The following is a 19,071-nucleotide window of genomic DNA, read 5'->3' on the forward strand; positions in this document are numbered from 1 at the left end:
GTGCAAATTAGACATATCCACACAGGTCCTCTGGCTCCACAGTTGAATCTCCAAGAGGAGTGGGCAGCCACTGGTATTTGAACCCCCGGAGGACCTGCAGAGGTTCTACTGTTGCTAGCTGGCTTACTCTGCTGTTAATTATTTATATGTGTTATACATATCCCTGTTTAGCACTCTAACCTTGTTCGACGCTCTGTATCACTCTGGTGAGAAGAGCATTCGGTGCAAATAAACTGATTTGAACTGAGTTGAACTGAAATGGAACTGAATAGACCACTTTAAGGTCTAAGTTGACATATTTATTCTGAGCAAGAAACCGAAAATTATGAATGCATGTCAGAAACATATATGTTTCAAGGGGAAATTAAGATACACCAAAATATAACGAATAAAACAAAAAGGAGAAAACATATCAATAGTGTAAGTGTCGAAGTCCAAAAATACACACACACACACACACACACACACACATTTTCAGAACCGCTTGTCCCATACGGGGTCACGGGGAACCGGAGCCTACCCGGCAACACAGGGCGTAAGGCCGGAGGGGGAGGGGACACACCCAGGACGGGACGCCGGTCCATCGCAAGGCACCCCAAGCGGGACTCGAACCCCAGACCCACCGGAGAGCAGGACTGTGGTCCAACCCACTGCGCCACCGCACCCCCGCAGTCCAAAAATATTTTTCTTGATATTGTCATGTACATGTGATGTAGAAGCATATGCAGTGTGTTGTGTGTAAATGTGTCAGAGAAGATTGATCTTGAGGAGCGTCACTGTGAAACCTTCTCACCGTTGTTTTGTCGGCCAGGAGTTTTTCGATGACTTCAATCAACTGGTCCTTCTGGTCTGGGTCCAAGCTGCACAAACACAAGTTTAAGTCGAGAGCACACAGGACAGAGACTGACTGTCAGCCAATAGGCCAACGAGGGAAAAACAGATCCAGGGAGCCCTAAATGGGACGGTCCGATGTGCTGCAGGGACACACACTGCATGCTATAAGTGTTTGAGGATTATGGATTTCTGCCGTCTCTTTAGTAATCATTGGTTTCTATTTTAGGAAGACTGTGTGCTTCTGTCAGTAAGGCTTTTTACCCCTCTCTCTCTCTAACCCTAACCCTAGTGTCATCCATCCATCCATCCATGCATCCATTCATCCACCCACCCACCGCTGGTTCTCGGTGGTTCAGAACCTTTCCTAGAAACATATGCCAGGAAGCATTGTACACTCTGGATGAGGCATCACACATACAAACAAAAAGCAATTTAGACACTGGTAGATGTGTGCTTGAGAAATGCAGACATCTAAAAAAAGACAAAAGTGGTGTTAATGGGGCTTACTGCACGATTTGTTACTGCCAGAAACTGTCGTTTTCCAGTGGGACTTTTTTGATTTATAAGCACTGCATTAAGAAGCTTGACACCTTCACAAGTGCTGAAAAAAGTTCACACTAAGTCCATTTTTAGCTCATCCGCCAAGAAGCTACTGCAGATGAAAAAAAGCCGCCAGTGACAGAGTAGAAAGAGCAGAGTCGTCACTCATTAAAAAAACTTCAGCTGCGCAAAGAAGTTGATCACACCCGTTTCAGAATATTTGCCCAAAAAGAAGATGTGAGGTGGGAGCTGTATAATAAGTATAAGTCCTGTGATCCTACCCCAGTGATGTCATAGTCAGGTCTTTCAGGTGGCGTAGCTATGGATTGCTGAATGAGGAACGTAACAACCTGCCCAACCCTCACGCATACCTGTAGAGCTTGGGGATGGCGTGGGCAGCAGTCTTGCGGACGTAGGGGGACATGTCCGAGGCGGCCTCCTTGATGGCGAGCATCATAATAGGTACAATGATGGTCACTCTGATGCTGGAGAGGACCCGCAAGGCGCTGGCTCGGATCAGCTGGTTTGGGTCCTGAAGGAGGGAACAGCCAGATGAATGAGTTCAGATGAATGCTGTTTGGCTGATATCCCTATAACTCGTAAGGATGACGGGAATACAAGCAGGAGTTGAGACATGGCAAACACGGTTATTTTCACACAGTCACCCTGCAGTAATTCACATAAGGATATATATATATATATATTTATTTTATTAAGCTCAAATGATTAAGATCTGGAGAGCGGGAGCTGAGAGATTATGCATTAGGTGCAGAGGTGAGCAAACTGTCAAAGATAAAGACTGAAACAAGACAAACACTGAGACCTTTTTCCGTTCACATTAGGTTTTTTTGCAATGCTCTACAATAGTTGAATTTTTTGCATTTAATTTACAAATCACAACATGTTTTATTAGTTTGCAATGATTAATCACTTCATTGTAAATGCCCTTTAGTGCCTTGAGAATATATTATTTTCTTGCTGATTATGTGGTTTCATTATCTGTGAAAAGAACAAAAATCATCCGTAAATTTGTATTGTACCTCTGCGCTCCAGAATCTGACTATTTATGCAAATTTAAAAACGCAAAAAATAGTAGACTGCACTTACATGGGTTTGACATTTATAGATGATCTAATTTACTCTGTGATTAATGTTTTAATTATGTTGCTTCAATGTGACTTTGCACTACACAAAGTATTTTCTGTCTGTCCCTCAAGATAGCACTCATCCTTTAATGAGTAGAATAAAACCCTACTTTTCCTTTTTCAAAGCCCATGGCGGAAAAACAGCAAATGTTATTTTCTGTGTAAACTGGCTGAAGTCTGCATTTTTAAACTGTGAAAATGTCAGAAGTTTAAGTAATTCTGTCACAATAATAATGCTTTCATTCTGTCACAGTAATAAATTACAACATTCTTAAACTGTAGACAAATAATTATGTAGCAGCGTCTCGAAATTGGTCACAAGCACAGTTGTAGCCCAAAATGACAGCTTGTCAGGACATCACCGAGCATTTCTGGTGTTGACAGTTCACACATTCCTCCTCTCCCAGGTCACAGCTTTCACATGACCTGTGTGGCTCCTTATTCTCCCCGGCACATGGTACAATCACAGTGTGGCACTTGATCTTTCTTTGTTTTCAGCAAGGGGATGAATGTCCTAAGTTTCAACATGGCCAAACAAAGTAAATGAAAATAAATGTGTAAATCTGACTTGTGGCTGAAAAGAACCTCTGGTATGGTGAACAGCAGATGACAGATCTTCCATAACCTTCTAAAAGAACTTCAAAGGGAAGCAATGAAAATGTGATTGTGTTATTTGAGGTGTCATTGTGTAAATGTCACATCATCGTTATGTACATCTATTAAACTTGTATGACAAATATGATTAATAAAACATTGCATTGTGAGGGAGGGACCCTGCTTTTAATAGCTAAAGACAAAATCTAGAGTTGGTTCCAGTAGTCGGAACGAGTCAATATAACGGTATTACTCGTAGACCTCTCCCGGAGATTGCATGTCCTTTCCAGCGTGTCAAACACTATAAATATCATCAGCTTCATAGCTTTCTTCTGCTGGTCACTGGGTGATCTCCCAATGCAGATGCTTCTCAAAGGTTCCTTCTGAACAAGCACACAAAAACTGCACTGGTAGTGGAGGAGACCTAAGGATCCCCTTAAATGTCATTCCTATTCACAACAATACTATGGGTACACAAAACCACATGAATATGGAGGTAGCGATTATACAGATCTCACAATATTGTATGACATAATCGAAGCCCATGGAAAAATATATTTTTGTTCTATAGCTCTAGTGAGGGGGTTAGAAGGACAGGAAAAGAGTTATGTCTACATGACTAGTACTCCTTTACTTTGTCCCATTTGTCACTCAAAACGATTTATTGTGGAGCCATTGAAATGTTAGAATATATGTATATGATCAGCCAGTTCCCCTGATTGACACTAACCTTCAGCCCCCTCTGGAAGGTGGAAATTGACAGCAGAGCGAGGTCCTGCTGTTCTTCTGCGTAGCGCACCAAGTACACATAGACCAGCTTCTTCACCTGGGGGCAGAAATGTTTATTGTGAACTCAAGCATAACTTAACCCAAGTGGTGTTCGCCTGGAGAGAAAAACCAGCAAAAACTAAAACACACGCAGTAATCTTTTCATGTAATACGAAAAAAGTTGCTAAAGCTGACATATATAGAAACAATAATCATCACAGGACAATCTGCACTTCCAAGCCTTTCTTTCCCTACATTTACATTTATTTATTTAGCAGACACTTTTCTCCAAAGCAAATTCCAATGAACTCTATGTAGTGTTATGAACCCACACACCTTATTCACCAAGGTGACTTACACTGCTAGATACACTACTTGCACTGGGTCACTCATCTATACACCAGTGAATACACTCTTTGTCACTCACACACTACAGATGAACCTGAACAGCATATCTTTTGACTGTGGGAGGAAACCAGAGCACCCGGAGGAAACCCACACAGACACATGGAGAACAAGCAAACTCCATACAGACTGAGCAGGGATTGAACCCACGCCCTCACAGACCACCCAAGCACTGTGAGACAGCAGCGCTACTCACTGTGCCACCCCTCCTTGAAATAGCTAAAGGCAAAGACTGAACATATCAAAACAGGAGCACCTCTTACAAATTCCTCTGGTGCCTTTTCTCTAGCACTGGCTGCACATCAACTCAGCAGAATCCTACTAATATCGAACAGACCGAATGGCCGCGTGTGAGGTGTACTGTCGAGTCTTTTGGGAGCGTACCGCTACCGTGAGGGGCGTGGGGGACTCACCTCAATGTTCTTACAGGCCACGTTCTTCACCACTGCGGGGAACAGGTCTGAAGCATTTTTACCCCTGGCAATCATCTGAAGGAGACACAGGACTTAAGTGGGAATCATTAAGCTACGTAACTTCTGGAGTTCATGGCAATGCTGCTCATTTTATATCTTGGACACAAAAAAGTGCTACACATTTTTTTCTTTCAACTGTAATGTAATATTATTTCCACATATATTTGAAAACAGGTATTTCTGAATTTAAATCCCTTATATAAATATGACTATGATATGAAAGTAGCAGTGTGCAATGTCAGAGAACGTATCCATTTCACAGTGTGATGTACTCTGGTGAAACTTCTTTGTGGAGGGACCACTGGACTGAACCATGATGGGCGTGAATATAGGCCTCAGACCTTGTCTGTGCTCAACACCATCATCCCAGCTGTAAGAGCATCCTGACTCCCTTACCACTTCGACGCCAATGACTAATTGAGATAACAACGAATTAACCTTGTGTGCACTTTCAGTTGATAATTAACAATTCAGCGCAGGGCTCCTGTGCAGAAATCTCATAAAATGATGCACTTAATAAATATGTAACACCTGACTTAACATCCTCTGCGTTACAGCTGAGCAGAAGTAGGCAGGTAGCAAGTAGGCAGAAGTTGTAGGGATCACCCTTAGCCTATCAAGTCTTACAGAAGAGCTATCAGCATGATGCCCCAGTCAGAACAAATATCAAGCTTTGTACTATCATCTAGTATAAAGAAAATGTAGCTAAAGTAAAACATAAAGTAATCAACAAATTCATGAATAGAAGTTACATAATACAGATGTCCCTCGCTTTATTTACAGGTCAAGTTCTTTAAAGAACTTCATATTAACCTTAAATAAAGAGAAAAATACTGTAAAACTTTTGCATTTACATTTATTCATTTAGCAGACGCTGCTGTTCTCGAAAATTGCATGCATCTCAGAGAATAATACATATAGTGCATTTCATTAACACGAGGAGAGATTTGGAAGCAGACGAATGATTCTATTCTACCATATGAACCAGTATACATTAACTGAGTAGCTGCATACCGGCTTTTGATAAACCAAATTATTCAAAATTATACAGATAACAAGCATCTACACATTTATGAAACACTTAAGAGATCAAGGCAGAAGTGTGTCCAAAAGAGGTGACTTTTGAGACCCTTTTTAAATATCGACAGAGATTCAGCAGTTCTGTGTAAGAGTGGAGCCAGAACCAAAAACTTTTGTGCTTTCGATTTTGCACCTCATTTAAAGTTACTGAGAATATAAATATACCATCTTCACAACCTATCTGGTTCTGATTGAAACCTGCTTTATCACATAGGCATATCAAATATTTTTCAGTATTCTGGTCTCAACCAACATTAATTATAACCTACCAATAAAAGCTTAAAAGTACGGATGCCTCTCGATTCATTTACAGGTTAGGTTCCATAAAAATGTCAGGTACGACTATAACGGATAAACAGGCATTATGTTTTAACGTACAAATGTTTAAACATTTTTATTCATTCAGCGCTACATTAAAACAAAAATGAATTTAAAATGACAAATTAATAACAGCATCTGTCCTATTCAACACTTACAGCTGACCGATTCATCCCATAAACATGTACACTATTTTTCACCATGTTATTGATCACCAACACAGCCACATGCCAGACATGAGGTCCAAATACTGTGGAAGTCAGTTGAATGAAGATGGTATTGCATTCCTATTCCATCATTCTACCAGCTGCCAACTAACTGATTTTGCTCCGCAACACACAAATTCAAGAAAGTGAGGAAGAATAAAATGAAGCAGAAGATGTCTGTATATAAGAAAATTAATAACCTGAAAATGCAGCGTATTTGATACATGACGCTTCTAATCATTCATATTTCATGAGTTTTGCAGCTTGGTTGCCTGTGTTTATGTGTCCTGTTGGTCTTTTGTGGTTGCTACTCACTGCTACAATTCTCTTCATGGCCTCCAGCTTCAGTGAGTCCTTGTTGCTGTCCAGCATCTCCTTCAGGTCATCATGTCTACAAGAAAGAGATATTTTAACACAGATGTTCTTAGAGGCACTAACCCTCAGCGCTTAATTCCCACTGTGATAAAATGGAAATGGGAGTTTTCAGGGTCTTAAAAATGCAGGAAAAGTGGAATGAATTTCAAATTTAATCTGTTGTGTAATTAATACATGTAATTCTATATCCAGTTCGAAATATCCAAATATGCTCCATGGTCTTGGTGTTTTGGTTTACTCCCACGTCAAATTTCTGTGTAGTTTGGTGTATGCAACAGTACTTCAAGGGAACATGCAGGACATAACCTTGGAGATCAACGTGTCTTCGGCTTCACACATTAGGAAAACCTCTGCATAGCTTTATATTAAACACAGCAATGTGAAAATCCCCAGAAAGCATGGTAAAAGCACAACTTGGGACTTTTGAACACCGAGCCTTGTTAAGAGTAATGGACCACGTGTACTTTACTTTTTGTAAAAGCAGAGTTACCATGGTAACTGTCAATAGTTGAAAAGAGGGTGATCACTGAAAGAGTGAGGCCATTAGAGAGGTCTTCTTTTCAGCTGTAAGTAATAAATGCCAAAATGTTTGTGCATTACTCTGCCTCCTGGTAGCACCAGGGTCCACTGTGAAATTGCCTGTTATCCCACAAATGCTCCATCTACCTCTATGCTCAGCTCTTGCTGTGCTAGATGTATTGTTGTAGACTAATGGTTATATTCTGGCAAGGAACTGTGGCCAACAGCATATTCAGCTGTCTGGCATAGCTCTGTCTGACAGCGACTATTAAATTTACTGTCCGAAACAAGGTGCGTCATTAAGAAAGCAGCTGAAAGAAAACCACCTTATTGTATCTGTAAAAAAGTTCTTCAAATCAGTTGCACCGGCTCCTCAACTTACAAATGAAGGACCAGTCTTTCCGTGTGTAACTCACTTTGTTCATAACTCCAAAGTCACCTCTTTTCCCTAAATCATAATAAACAAAAGCATAAGAATAAAGATGTCCCTTGATTTGCTTGAGACTTTCATGTTTGCAGCTAAGTCTCCTTCTCTTAATGTAATGCATAAATTGTACGTTGCTTTGGACAAAAGCGTCTGATAAATGAATAAATGTAAATGTAAATGATTTATTCAAAGGTTAGGCTCTACAAAAACCTCAGATGTAGCTATAATATCTAACACACACACTTAAGGGGAGCCCATATTCTAGTTTTGCTTAGTGCACTTACTGATATCTATTAACTGGGTGGGTAAACATGAGTCATGTTCACTCGCCTGCAGACATTTTATAAAACGGACAAGTAAAGAAAATGTCATTCAAAAGACTGAAAAATGTGTAAAAATTTGCAAGTCAGCCATCAGTAACATGAGGAGCCAGTGTAGCTTTAACCGTCATTCTCTCTTGGAACCCCAGACAATTTTTACTAGACAACAGTAACCAGGTGTCTCATAAATTATTAGCTAATCTGATATGAAAAGAAAGCAGATGAGACCTGTTCAGCATTCACCCATGACTGCCTCAGTTCAAAATGACTGCGTGTCAGGAGTGTGGGTGTAGCGGCAATCTCAACAAAAAACACCTGTTGACCTTTCCTTGTGCGAGATCCATGGGTTACAGCAGCCTTTGCTCATTAACCAGCGACTGTTGTGAGGCAACATTTATCATGCAACTAATAAAGCGGCAGTCAATCCTACAGCACTTTGATGAGTCCCGAGTCACCAGAAAATGTCATTAAATAGGATGTTACTGCAAAATAGACAAGGTATTACAATATGAGAAAATTAGGACACGAGGCCAACCCATTGTTCAGGACCACATCTATCTGTCCATCTATTATAAATAACTGCTGCCCCAGAGCAGGGTTGCAGTGGTCTGGAGCCTAAGGACCACAGTCATTACAATTTGTATGTTGACTGATGTCAAACTTGGGCTGGCATGATGGTGCAGCAAGTAGCACTGCTGCCTCACAGCACTTGGGTGGTGCAAGACGATGGGGTTTTGATCCCAGCTCAGCCTGTGTGAAGTTTGCATGTTCTCCCCATGTCTGTGCGGGTTTCCTCCAAGTGCTCCGGTGTTCTGATACAAACCAAAGATGTGCTAATTAGGTGAATTGGTGATGCTAAATTGTTCATCGTCTGTGAGCATGTGTGTGTATGGCTACCCTGCGATGGACTTGCATCCTGTCCAAGGTGTACTCCCCTTAGCCTTGTAACCAATGATTCTGGGTTAGGCTCTGGATCACCGCACCCCTCATCAGATCAAGTGGTTGTTGAAACTGGATGGTTGGATGATGTCAAACTCATTCCAAGCCCAGAGCCGAAAGACATTTTGACTCATTGCTTCTCCATAACTCATTTTCATAGCATTATTCACCATTAATTTGTTAGGTATAAGCTTCCACTTTAATAACAGGGAAATGTAAATAATGCTATTAAGGAAATAGTGATGCCATTAACAAAAAGGCTGAATTAACTGAATTAAAACAACTATACTTTAAAGTAAGAATTCAGCAAGCTGATTAAAAACTGACACTACTCACACGTGTGAAATCAGTTGTAATAAAACAATGTTCACCACTGAATTTTCTATTTTCTATTATAGTCTATTGTGGAAATACAAAAATACTTCTTGCAAAGTTGAACATTAACAGTTTAGACATTAATATTTTGACAATGCTTGGGATTCCTTTTGAACATGGCAGAGCAGAGAAAAACCGTCATTTCTTACAGGACTGAAAGAACAAATATCGTTCCTTTACATTCTGTTTAAATTCCATATAAACTCTATTTGAGTTAACATGCTCCCCTTGTTAATCGCTAATTAATCTCTTTCCAGAAATTCAAATTGTTTTTAGACATCAGGAGATTTCTAAAAAAAAAAAATTTGATTCATATCACACCCTGAATGCCCATACTAATTTAATGCTTAATATCAGCCAATGTTTTTTTATGTATATAAAGGAACAACTTCTGCCTTCATTCATTACCTCTTAAGCCAGGTGGTTTTAAAGGCTCTGCCAGAGTGGCAATGAGAAACAGCCTCGCCAACAGTATGTATGATCATATACACTTCCAAAAACCAGAAACAGTGGAAAAACATGCTATCAAAACATGAAACTGTCCTCACTATGAACGCTTGTGTTGGACGTAGAAAGAAGTAACATAATTAAAAAATTCCCCTGGATCCTGGAATTCCATTACGGCCTAAATTAACTGTGTATAATGTCTTGTTGCAACTACAGATGCACAAAGGTTTCCAAGGCAACAAAAAATTGAAATAAAACAAATTAAAACCGATTTCCACTCCCCCGGCAGTTCATGGAGTAATTGTTTCAGGAAGCAGAAACTGTGGATGCACCGAGTGAAGCTTTCGATGCCAACGACTTCCCAAGCGCTGCCTGTTAAAAATCCTTCTTTTCTTGTCACGTGTGCATTGCGATCACTTGGGGAGCATATCTGATACGCATGTCCCCTCACGCCACATGGGGTTTTCGAAACGTACACAAGACGTTCAGAAAATATGTGGAAAATGACTTGCCATCTATGACAACAGAATGGAAAAACTGGAAAAACACTGACTCTATCTGGAAATTTGACAAGTTTACAGCATTACAAGCATAGGTGTAACAAGGCGGAGGGAGGTGTGTCACCTCAAGCAAGACTTAATGTCCCCCCCCCACCTCAATATTTGTGCACAGCTTCCTTGAGAACTGCTGCTAATATGTATTTGTTGGGCTGTCCCAATAACAAGTTGTTCTGATAAATTGTTTACAATGATCATGGTCATTGCAAAGCTTTCAAAAATGCTATGAAACAGAAAAGTACCATAAAAGTGGATTCGCAGCCAGAAATCAGCTGTTTTCCCTCCCATTCCACCCTCTTCAGACACTAAATTCTTTTAAAGTGTGCTGTTCGAAAAAAAGTTGTCTTCACTCAAAGAGGAATTTCATGCCAGCCTGTTTTGCCAATGTAACATAGAGCTTTGGCTGTGCTAAACACATTAGTGTGGGCCAGAGGACCATTAAGTCATGTAAATTAAATCAGTGTACAGCCGTTTTCTTGCTGAAGCTCAGCCGGACCAGTAACAGTGTGCAGACACATGGGTGCATGAGAGAGGCCCTCTTCCAAGGTGTTCACTGCAAACTTCAGCCTTCACCCAAACACAGATGTGGAGTATTAAAAAGACAGCATGACTGGAGGGTATTTACACAACACCTTCCCCAACACACACACAAAGCTTTCAAACATGTATAGTGGGACATTTCGAGAGAAACTGCACAATTTACCGCAAAACTACACGGTAATGACACGGTTTATCTTACAATGATGTACAATGCATGCATAATGCATGCATAAAGCTGACAGTATGTTGAGTCCAGTGCTCATAAGATGTGACTACATTGTATATCATTGTAAGATAAACCGTGTCATTACCGTGTAGTTTTGTGGTAAATTGTGCAGTTTCTCTCGAAATGTCCCACTATACATGTTTGAAAGCTTTGTGTGTGTGTTGGGGGGGTGTTGTGTAAATACCCTCCAGTCATGCTGTCTTTTTAATACTCCACATCTGTGTTTGGGTGAAGGCTGAAGTTTGCAGTGGACATGCAAAATTTTTGACAAATGGAGGGTGGTAAATATGCAAGAAACAGACTTCCACACACAAATGACAGTGCCAAACTCATGACAACTGGAGTAGCGAGCTGCATCAAACCTCTCCTGGATGACTCCTGATACCCCAGATACCTCCTGGGCACCTCTCTTCCACTTGATTCTGTTCTCCTGTGCTATTGTCTGTCTGTTCTTCATTCATGTTCTCTTGTATTAGAATTACTATTGTGAGTGGAAGTGTCTAGTACAGTGTACATACATTCGTGTATACTTGTCTTTTTTTAATAATTTGAAATATTATTTTAAAAATTGTAAATATTGTTTATTATGTATTTTCATTAGAACAAAATTGTAACGAACACACTTATTATACAGCTTGTGGTACCCCATTTAAGTTTTATAGTGAACCACTTCTATACAATTTTTATGTGCATGTGCCATGTCAACCCGCAAAGCCCCTTGTCAGCTGCAACTTCACTTAAATGTAATCAGCTGAATTTAAAAATAAACTGGCAACATTATCTCACCAATAGAAATCACCATGGTTATTTGTATCTTCCGAATACATTCAGCGACTATGAGAAACAATTTCACATTTTTTAAATTTTTCTTGTCAATATGCAGACATTCTCCAGTCTTTAATTTAGAGGGGATACAGAGCACCTCTGTTGGTTTCATCTGTTGGAAAATACAAATGCTGCTGAAGACGAGTGTCAGGGCAGCGCCTTGAAGTGGCGGAGAAGCGGAACGTGACCCGAGATGCCGAGGCGGACAGCGCGTACTCCTACCCGAGAGAACCCGAGCCAGCCAGCAGGGATTCTGATTCTGCCCAGCAGTTCTTCAGCTTCCTGTGCCACAGGCGTTACAATAACTGTAAATAAGTGTTCCAGGCTGTTATTGAATGTGCAGTGTGTGGCATTCGTCTTGGCGTGAGTCACACTGCTTGCAGACTGTCTATCAATCCCATTCACAACCCACAAATATAACGGAGCCCAAAATAATAACAGTGATGCTCAGCGGAGTGGGGAATTCAGTCAGCATGCAATCACTGCTGCTGGCAAACAAAACAACCCTGTTAATAGAAGACTTTATCACATGGAGCCATTGCCACCTGATTACTGGAGAAGGCCGTGTGGCGTGCGCTTCACATCGCTGTGTGCCTGGCGTCTTTATGGCAGGCAATCTCATCCAGCAACGGATGGGTGTGAGCTCCCCATTTCTGCTAGAAAATCACACTGCGCATCAAGAACTACAATAAATATAGGCAAAATGCTATATTCTCCAATGTTTTTGACCCGCACAGTCTTCTGAGGATGAATATTAAAGCAATTGTGCGTAATTTCATTCACCTCTTGCAAGATTCTGTGAAGGCAGCGCTGTTTGACTGGTGCTGCTCTGCTTCAGTGTGATAAAGTCAATCAGGATTTTCCCAGCACTTCTTAATTCTCCCCTCCGTGTGCAAATGTGTCACCGAAAGCCTTTCGCAGCTAACATCAACCTGCATGTTTATTTAGCGCTTTCCTAAAGGCAAAGAGCCAGTCAGGCAGGGTAAGTAAGCACCGGGAAAGCAAAGAATAATCAGAAGATGGGTTGTGTTAACCCATTTAATAGACTGTATGTGATGAATAATATTCCCAAGAAAATTTGTGAAAATATTTAATGAAAGTCAGGAGTTCGCGTAATGAAACTTGTTAAGCCCTACTCACCTTCAAAAAAGGCTAAAATATCAAACATTCAGTTAAGAGCTTCAATCTCCTGTGACTTCATTGGCAAGTGCAACAAACAGAGAGCAGGCACAAACCACATGCCTCCAACACACACACAACATAAATTATTCAAATCACTGGGGCTGAAAGAAAAGTTTAAAAAAATCCTAAAATGTCAAAGGCTCCACTAAGAGTTTAAACCATGTGTGATCTCATGGCAAGGTAAAACAAACGATGACAATGGTGGCACCAAGGTCTGTCTTTCCAGGTTGTTTACTCTGGTATTCTCAAAGAGCACCCATCCATGGACGCACATCTACGGACACAATTAGCACGGCAGGATCACGACTGCTGCTCACTAAGTGTGAGTCTGGAGACCCAGGCTGCGCAGGGTGTGCGTTGCCCTACCGCAGAGGCTGCATCTGGGCATCCTCCGATGAGCCCGGTTCCTCCTGCTCCCCTCCAGGCCGGATGTGCCTGCTCTCCTCCGGCGGCACCGCGTTGTACCAGGCCGGCTGCCCGTTGTCCGGAGTCAACACGGGGCTCCTGGCCTCTTCCTGGCCCTGCGCCGTCTTCACCATGCTGACCGCATTGGCCGGCAGCTGCAACAGCCTCTGCATGGGTTTCATCCCCCTGGCACGTGTGAGACCACCTGTTGGCGCGAGCGATCCCGACTTTTCCCAGCTGCTCTCCGACACGCAGGACTACAGCTGAGAAGGGTGTAATTCCATGAGGACGAGGGTGCGAGGGTTAGCTGTGAATAAGCGTTCACTTGTGGAGGTTTAGCAGGTGGAGGTGCGCTCCTCCCGTGCTCTTCTGTGGGGGATCCCTTCCTCGGCCGGCGACTCACCCTCTGCTCTCGGCTCACGGCTCTCTTCTCCTGCTGCTCTTTGTTGTGCAGCACGGTACGTCCCCCCCCCAGCCACGTTTGCAGCCCCCCTTCCCCTCCTCATGCCTCCGTCTCTCGTTTTCTTCTCCTCTCCCCAGCTCTCTCTCCCTCCCTTGCTCCTCCCCCAACCCCTCCAAACAGCTTCCTGACATGACTCAGCTATCAGTGGCATCACTGAAATTAAGGAACCCCAGCCAGCTTCCCTTTTACCATGGCAACAGAATGTAACTACGCAGCTTCTCTTCCTTTAACCTATGACACCTGTCAGAGGAACCTAGAGGCGGGCTTGATGACAGCCAGGGGTGTGGTCAAGGTACTGTCCTAACCCCTTAAGCTGAGGATTGGTCTCAGAAGCTTTCACACAAAAGGCATTGCCTATTACAGCTGCACTTCTTTTACAGCTGCTTGTCTAGAGGCTACGCAATGATAGATAAAAGTGGTTTGAATCAAATTAATATAATACTTAACTACAGGTGGGGGCCATAGTGGACAACGCTGGTCCTTTACATCCCTTAGCAGTAAGTTCAGACATGGGTTCAAATCCCGCTCAGTTTGTGCAGAGTTGGCATGTTCTCCCTCATGTTTGTGGTGGTTCCTCTTGGTGTTCTGGTTTCCTCCCACAGTCCAAAGACATGATTTGGGTGAACTGGAACTCTAAATAACACGTAGTGTGTATATGTGTGAGAGAATAAGTGTATGCAATTGCCCTGTGATAGACTGGCATCCTTTCCGCAGTGTAGCCTACCTCATCCGCTAAGTCTCTGGGATAGACTCTAGACCACCATAACTGCGCGTTGACCAAGTGGATTGTGATAATGAATGAGTGAATGAATGGTCAACATCTCGCAGCTCTTAGCGTGTGTGGGCTTCAAAGTTGGTCTTTATTGGAATCTTAAAAACGTTTTTCATTTTTGGTTGTACCCATTTTTAAAATCTGCCTTCGGAAATCCCACACCCCTGCCCTTCACTAGGCTGTGCTCACAATTTCACACCAAGATGCCAAGAACTGTGTCTCATACCACAGACTGACCACCCTCACAAACAGCCGAGCACTTGTCATTCTTAGCTCCAGGAAGACTGAGCTCTCCTCCTGTCAACCACGCGGGTTGAATGGGGCACCAGATAAGCCTCTCCTCCACAACTGATCCCTGGAGTTAATTCTAGCGTCATTCTCCAAGCCAAATGTAGGGAACAGAGAGAGCCTGCTGGAAGGGGAACTGCCAGAAAAGATGTGAGCAGCGAGGGGTGCTCTGAGTCGCGGTGACGGCAGCAGGAATGTGACTTCTTCGCACTCAAGCCCAGCTTTTGATGCAGAAGCGGTATATTTATAGAGATTCACCAGCATCACACAAGAAACAGAGATAATGAGAGAGTAAAACAGAAACAGATGACATGCTTTAAGTATATAAACAAAGAAATCTTCCACTGAGAAAGGGTAGGTCCATAAAAGCAAACCGAGGGGAGGAAAGATGCCTTCGGCTTTGCAAAAAAAGAAACACAGGACACACAAAAAGCAGTCTTTTTCAGAGAATTAATTCCTTGGCACAATTACTGATGATAAATCAAAGTGAACTACCAATAAAAATGTGCTTCATGCAAAAACAAAGCAAAGACTCAGCAAAACTTATTATAGATAATATCATAAATATTTAGCGTTAAAACTTAAGTAAAGGATAATCCCATGCTGTAGCGCCTTTGATCGCGGTACTTTCTCTGAATTACTTGAGTTAAAAAACACATTTATTCCTTTTGCTGACAATTTTTGTCTAAAAGCAACTTAGTGTTAAGTTACTTGCAATTTTTTTACCCAGTTATACAGCTGGGTCATTGGACCCAGGAGGAGCTCAGCGTAAGCACCTTCCTCAAGGGTACTACAGCAGGAAGTGAGATTCCAATGTGGCTCCTTCAAGTCCAAAGGTTAGTCAGCTGCTCCGCTTACCTGGTGCCACCACCTGTGCTAATAGCTGATTCATTGTAGTAGGTTCATTGTAATGTTACATTTACATTTATTTATTTAGCAGATGCTTTTCTCCAAAGTGACTTCCAATGTACTCTATGTAGTGTTATGAGCCCACACACCTTATTCACCGTGGTGACTTACACTGCTAGATACACTACTTACACTGGATCACTCATCCATACATCAGTGGAACACACACACACCCTCTCTCTCTCTCTCTCTCTCTCTCTCTCTCTCTCAAGTAACAATTAAAGATTGTAAGTTGCTTTGGAGAAAAGCGCCAGGTAAACAAATGAATAATAATGGCATCAAAATGTGAAAAAATCTAACATATATTCAGTACTGGAGTCACAGCATTAATTTCTGGGCAGACTAATACCGTAAAGAACTGCCTAATAATTACCTCTCTTAGAGGGAAACATGAAATCAAAAGAGATACATATTGCACCGGAATAAAAAGGTGACCTATCCATTTTACGAAGCATTATGAACCACAAATTATGTATCACCACACTCCCGGATAAAAATGACCAAGCGATGTTAAACGTGTTTATAGTTGGAGTAGCTGTGTACAGTTGTGTCAGTTGCGCTGTTGTGCAATAGCGCCCCATGTTGGTCCTCTTTTGTTATTACAAATATTCATCCCGCCCAGATTAGTCTGTTCCAAATCGCCGGCCATTTCTGTTAGTTGTGGATCTAATTACAATTAAACTAACAATAAAACATAAAGTATATGTATGAAATAATAAGTAGCACCGAACAGGAGACACAATAAATATTTAACAGTTCGGTTCTGATGTACATTCCAATTTTGGGCGGAGCCCGGGCTGGCGCGTGCGTGCGTGCATGCGTGCAGGTGCACGCGCGCCATTGACGCACATCGACCTCATTCGCTAACAGACCCACGGGGTCAAGGAAAGGGCGGTGGAAAGAGACGCGCAGAACATTCAGTTCCTACGTCAGAGCATAAATATAGGGTGGCCGATAGATGTTTATCACGGAGTTGGACATCAATCACACAGCTTCATTAATAATTTTCATATGTCGTAACATAAATTTAAATACAGTGCAACCAAAGTGGTTCAGAAGCTCGAAAGCTGAGATGAAAGGTGTGGGCTTTCGCAAATAAGCTCCAGAAAATTATTTTGATGTGTTTTACAGACTATTCGCGGAATTATAGTTACAATTTAGTCTCATGATGATGAAGAAGGAAAGAAGAACCACCCGCTGCAGGCAGATGTAATATCGATATGGACTGAAGAGCGGCGGGACGTAATGTGTTCAAATATGAGTCACTAAATTAATAGGCTGACTGACATAAGATAAGAATTGTAAAAAAGTAAAAACGCATTAACCTGCAGTCCAGCTGTTGACAGCACAAAACTGGAACCGAGCGCTAACATGTCCACTGATCCCATACCATAGTGCCATAGCCTAGGTCCTGTGGTGAGAGGATCCCACAGGACATGATGACCCCCAAAATAAGGATAAAAGCATTGACTCATCCAGGCTTTGGGGATGTGACACCCTTGTCCCTTTACGGATGTGACAATGAATGCTTCCATTTGTGACTGACGAGACAGCCTAAAACAGAAGATCAGTGAGTCACAGAAATATTTATTTTGTCCTGGGGAAAAATGTTTGTACCTTTAATTATTCGCAACCCCATCATTTGCAACCCGAGGAGCAAGTGTACAGTATATGGTACACATGACAATGCTGTGATAGAAAACAAGTGTGAGCCTGCTGGGTTAAAACAGAAATAAAAACACCTCAGTAGACCCCACCCCCGCACACACACTTTGCAGTTTCTAAGAATAGCAGCAGCTCTGAAACAGACTGCAGGAAGCAGTGCGCGCGTGAACCAGAACCAGTAGCTTCAACAGGCACCACAGGGCTGCTACCACCACGGGAACCCAACAGAACTTCCCAACTCTGCACACTCTTCCAGAATGCTCTGCACTGACTCACGGAGAACCCCGAGAGGCCTCTCTGTATACATGATAGTTTCCAAGACAGATCACAGAGAAGGCCAACATTTGCTACAATTCAGTGCGCTGCGTATTTCACACGCTGAAATTTTACATCTCAAAATGCACACAATGCTGGTACAAACTCTCATACTTGACAAGGCAGTGAAAAATGAAGTCGACCGATGCTGCGATGGAAAGAAAGAGGAATAGAACTGAACAGATTACATTGATATGCGATGTTTTAAACCGAACCCCGAATTTAAATGCAAGAGGCGAGAGGGCCAAAGAGAACACCCGCTCCCGCGCGTGCGATCCGAAACGCAATCTGTGCGCGAGCGCGCTTCCGCCGCGCGACACACGCCGGGCCTCGTGCAGCACCACTGCGCTGTCCAGTCGGGGGTTCTGAACGCGGCGTCATGTCGCCGAAACAAAACGCATCGCCACGCACGTGAACGATTAAACATCCACGCGACTTAACGGGTTCAGGTACAAGGCGTCGTTGATTTTACTGCCTGGAAACAACGTTTTAGCACATTTTATATCCATTTTATTAGCGACCCCTTGAGAAAATAACTACAAAAACACTTTATTGGACACATTTCATATTTACACAAATCAAAAACTTCACGACCCACACTTTATTAATAATACAGAGCACAATACTATACTTATATGCAAATAAACGACATTATACTTACAGTCAGTGTGAGGTTGTTTTGGCCTAGTGTTGGGGGATAAAACCGAAGACACGAATTATGAGGTGTGCGATCGCAGTGTGGCCATTGTGACCCCCAAAGTACAGCACTCCAAACTGCATTTGTGGTTTTATTGATATATCATGAATATAGAATAGTGTATACATGACATGCCCACTGCTCCCCACGCACCGGCAGGGAATCGCACCCCCCTTGGCTTGTACCCCCAATCAGCGACCCGGCGTCGTGATCCCGAATTGACCGAATAAAAACAGGCCCGGCGTCACAACAACGCGCGATGTCTTTTTACTTACCTCTTGTAATCGGAGGAGAAGATCCCCCCGCTCGCAGGATCGTGGCCGTATTCGGGTTCCCCGACGCTCGAGGACCCCCCCTTTTCATCGTTGAAAGCAGAGCTGGAAGACATGGCCACAGCTTTCCTACGGAGAGCGACGATAGTGATTTAGTGGGGAGATCGGGGCTCTTCTTAAAGGCACACTC

At 42.5% G+C, this 19,071-nt stretch overlaps 1 protein-coding gene across 3 annotated transcripts in view; it reads right to left on the reverse strand.

Moving 5' to 3' along the window:
• LOC108934675 (AP-3 complex subunit beta-2-like) overlaps positions 1-19,071 on the reverse strand; it is a 37,778-nt gene extending 18,707 nt beyond the window's left edge. For 2 of the 3 annotated variants that reach the window (XM_018752696.2, XM_029256238.1), the window contains exons 1-6: positions 18,885-19,071; positions 6,679-6,754; positions 4,700-4,774; positions 3,844-3,939; positions 1,746-1,906; positions 794-860 (exon numbers count right to left, since the gene is read on the reverse strand). In XM_018752696.2, coding sequence (XP_018608212.2) covers positions 794-860; positions 1,746-1,906; positions 3,844-3,939; positions 4,700-4,774; positions 6,679-6,754; positions 18,885-18,997 — 588 coding nt within the window. In that variant the 5' untranslated portion in view covers positions 18,998-19,071. Of the gene's footprint in view, positions 1-793; positions 861-1,745; positions 1,907-3,843; positions 3,940-4,699; positions 4,775-6,678; positions 6,755-18,573; positions 18,708-18,884 lie in introns of those variants that run through there. The other variant, XM_018752695.2, reaches the window with a different exon arrangement.

This window comes from Scleropages formosus, chromosome 11, assembly GCF_900964775.1.
Source record: "Scleropages formosus chromosome 11, fSclFor1.1, whole genome shotgun sequence".
NCBI lineage: Eukaryota > Metazoa > Chordata > Actinopteri > Osteoglossiformes > Osteoglossidae > Scleropages > Scleropages formosus.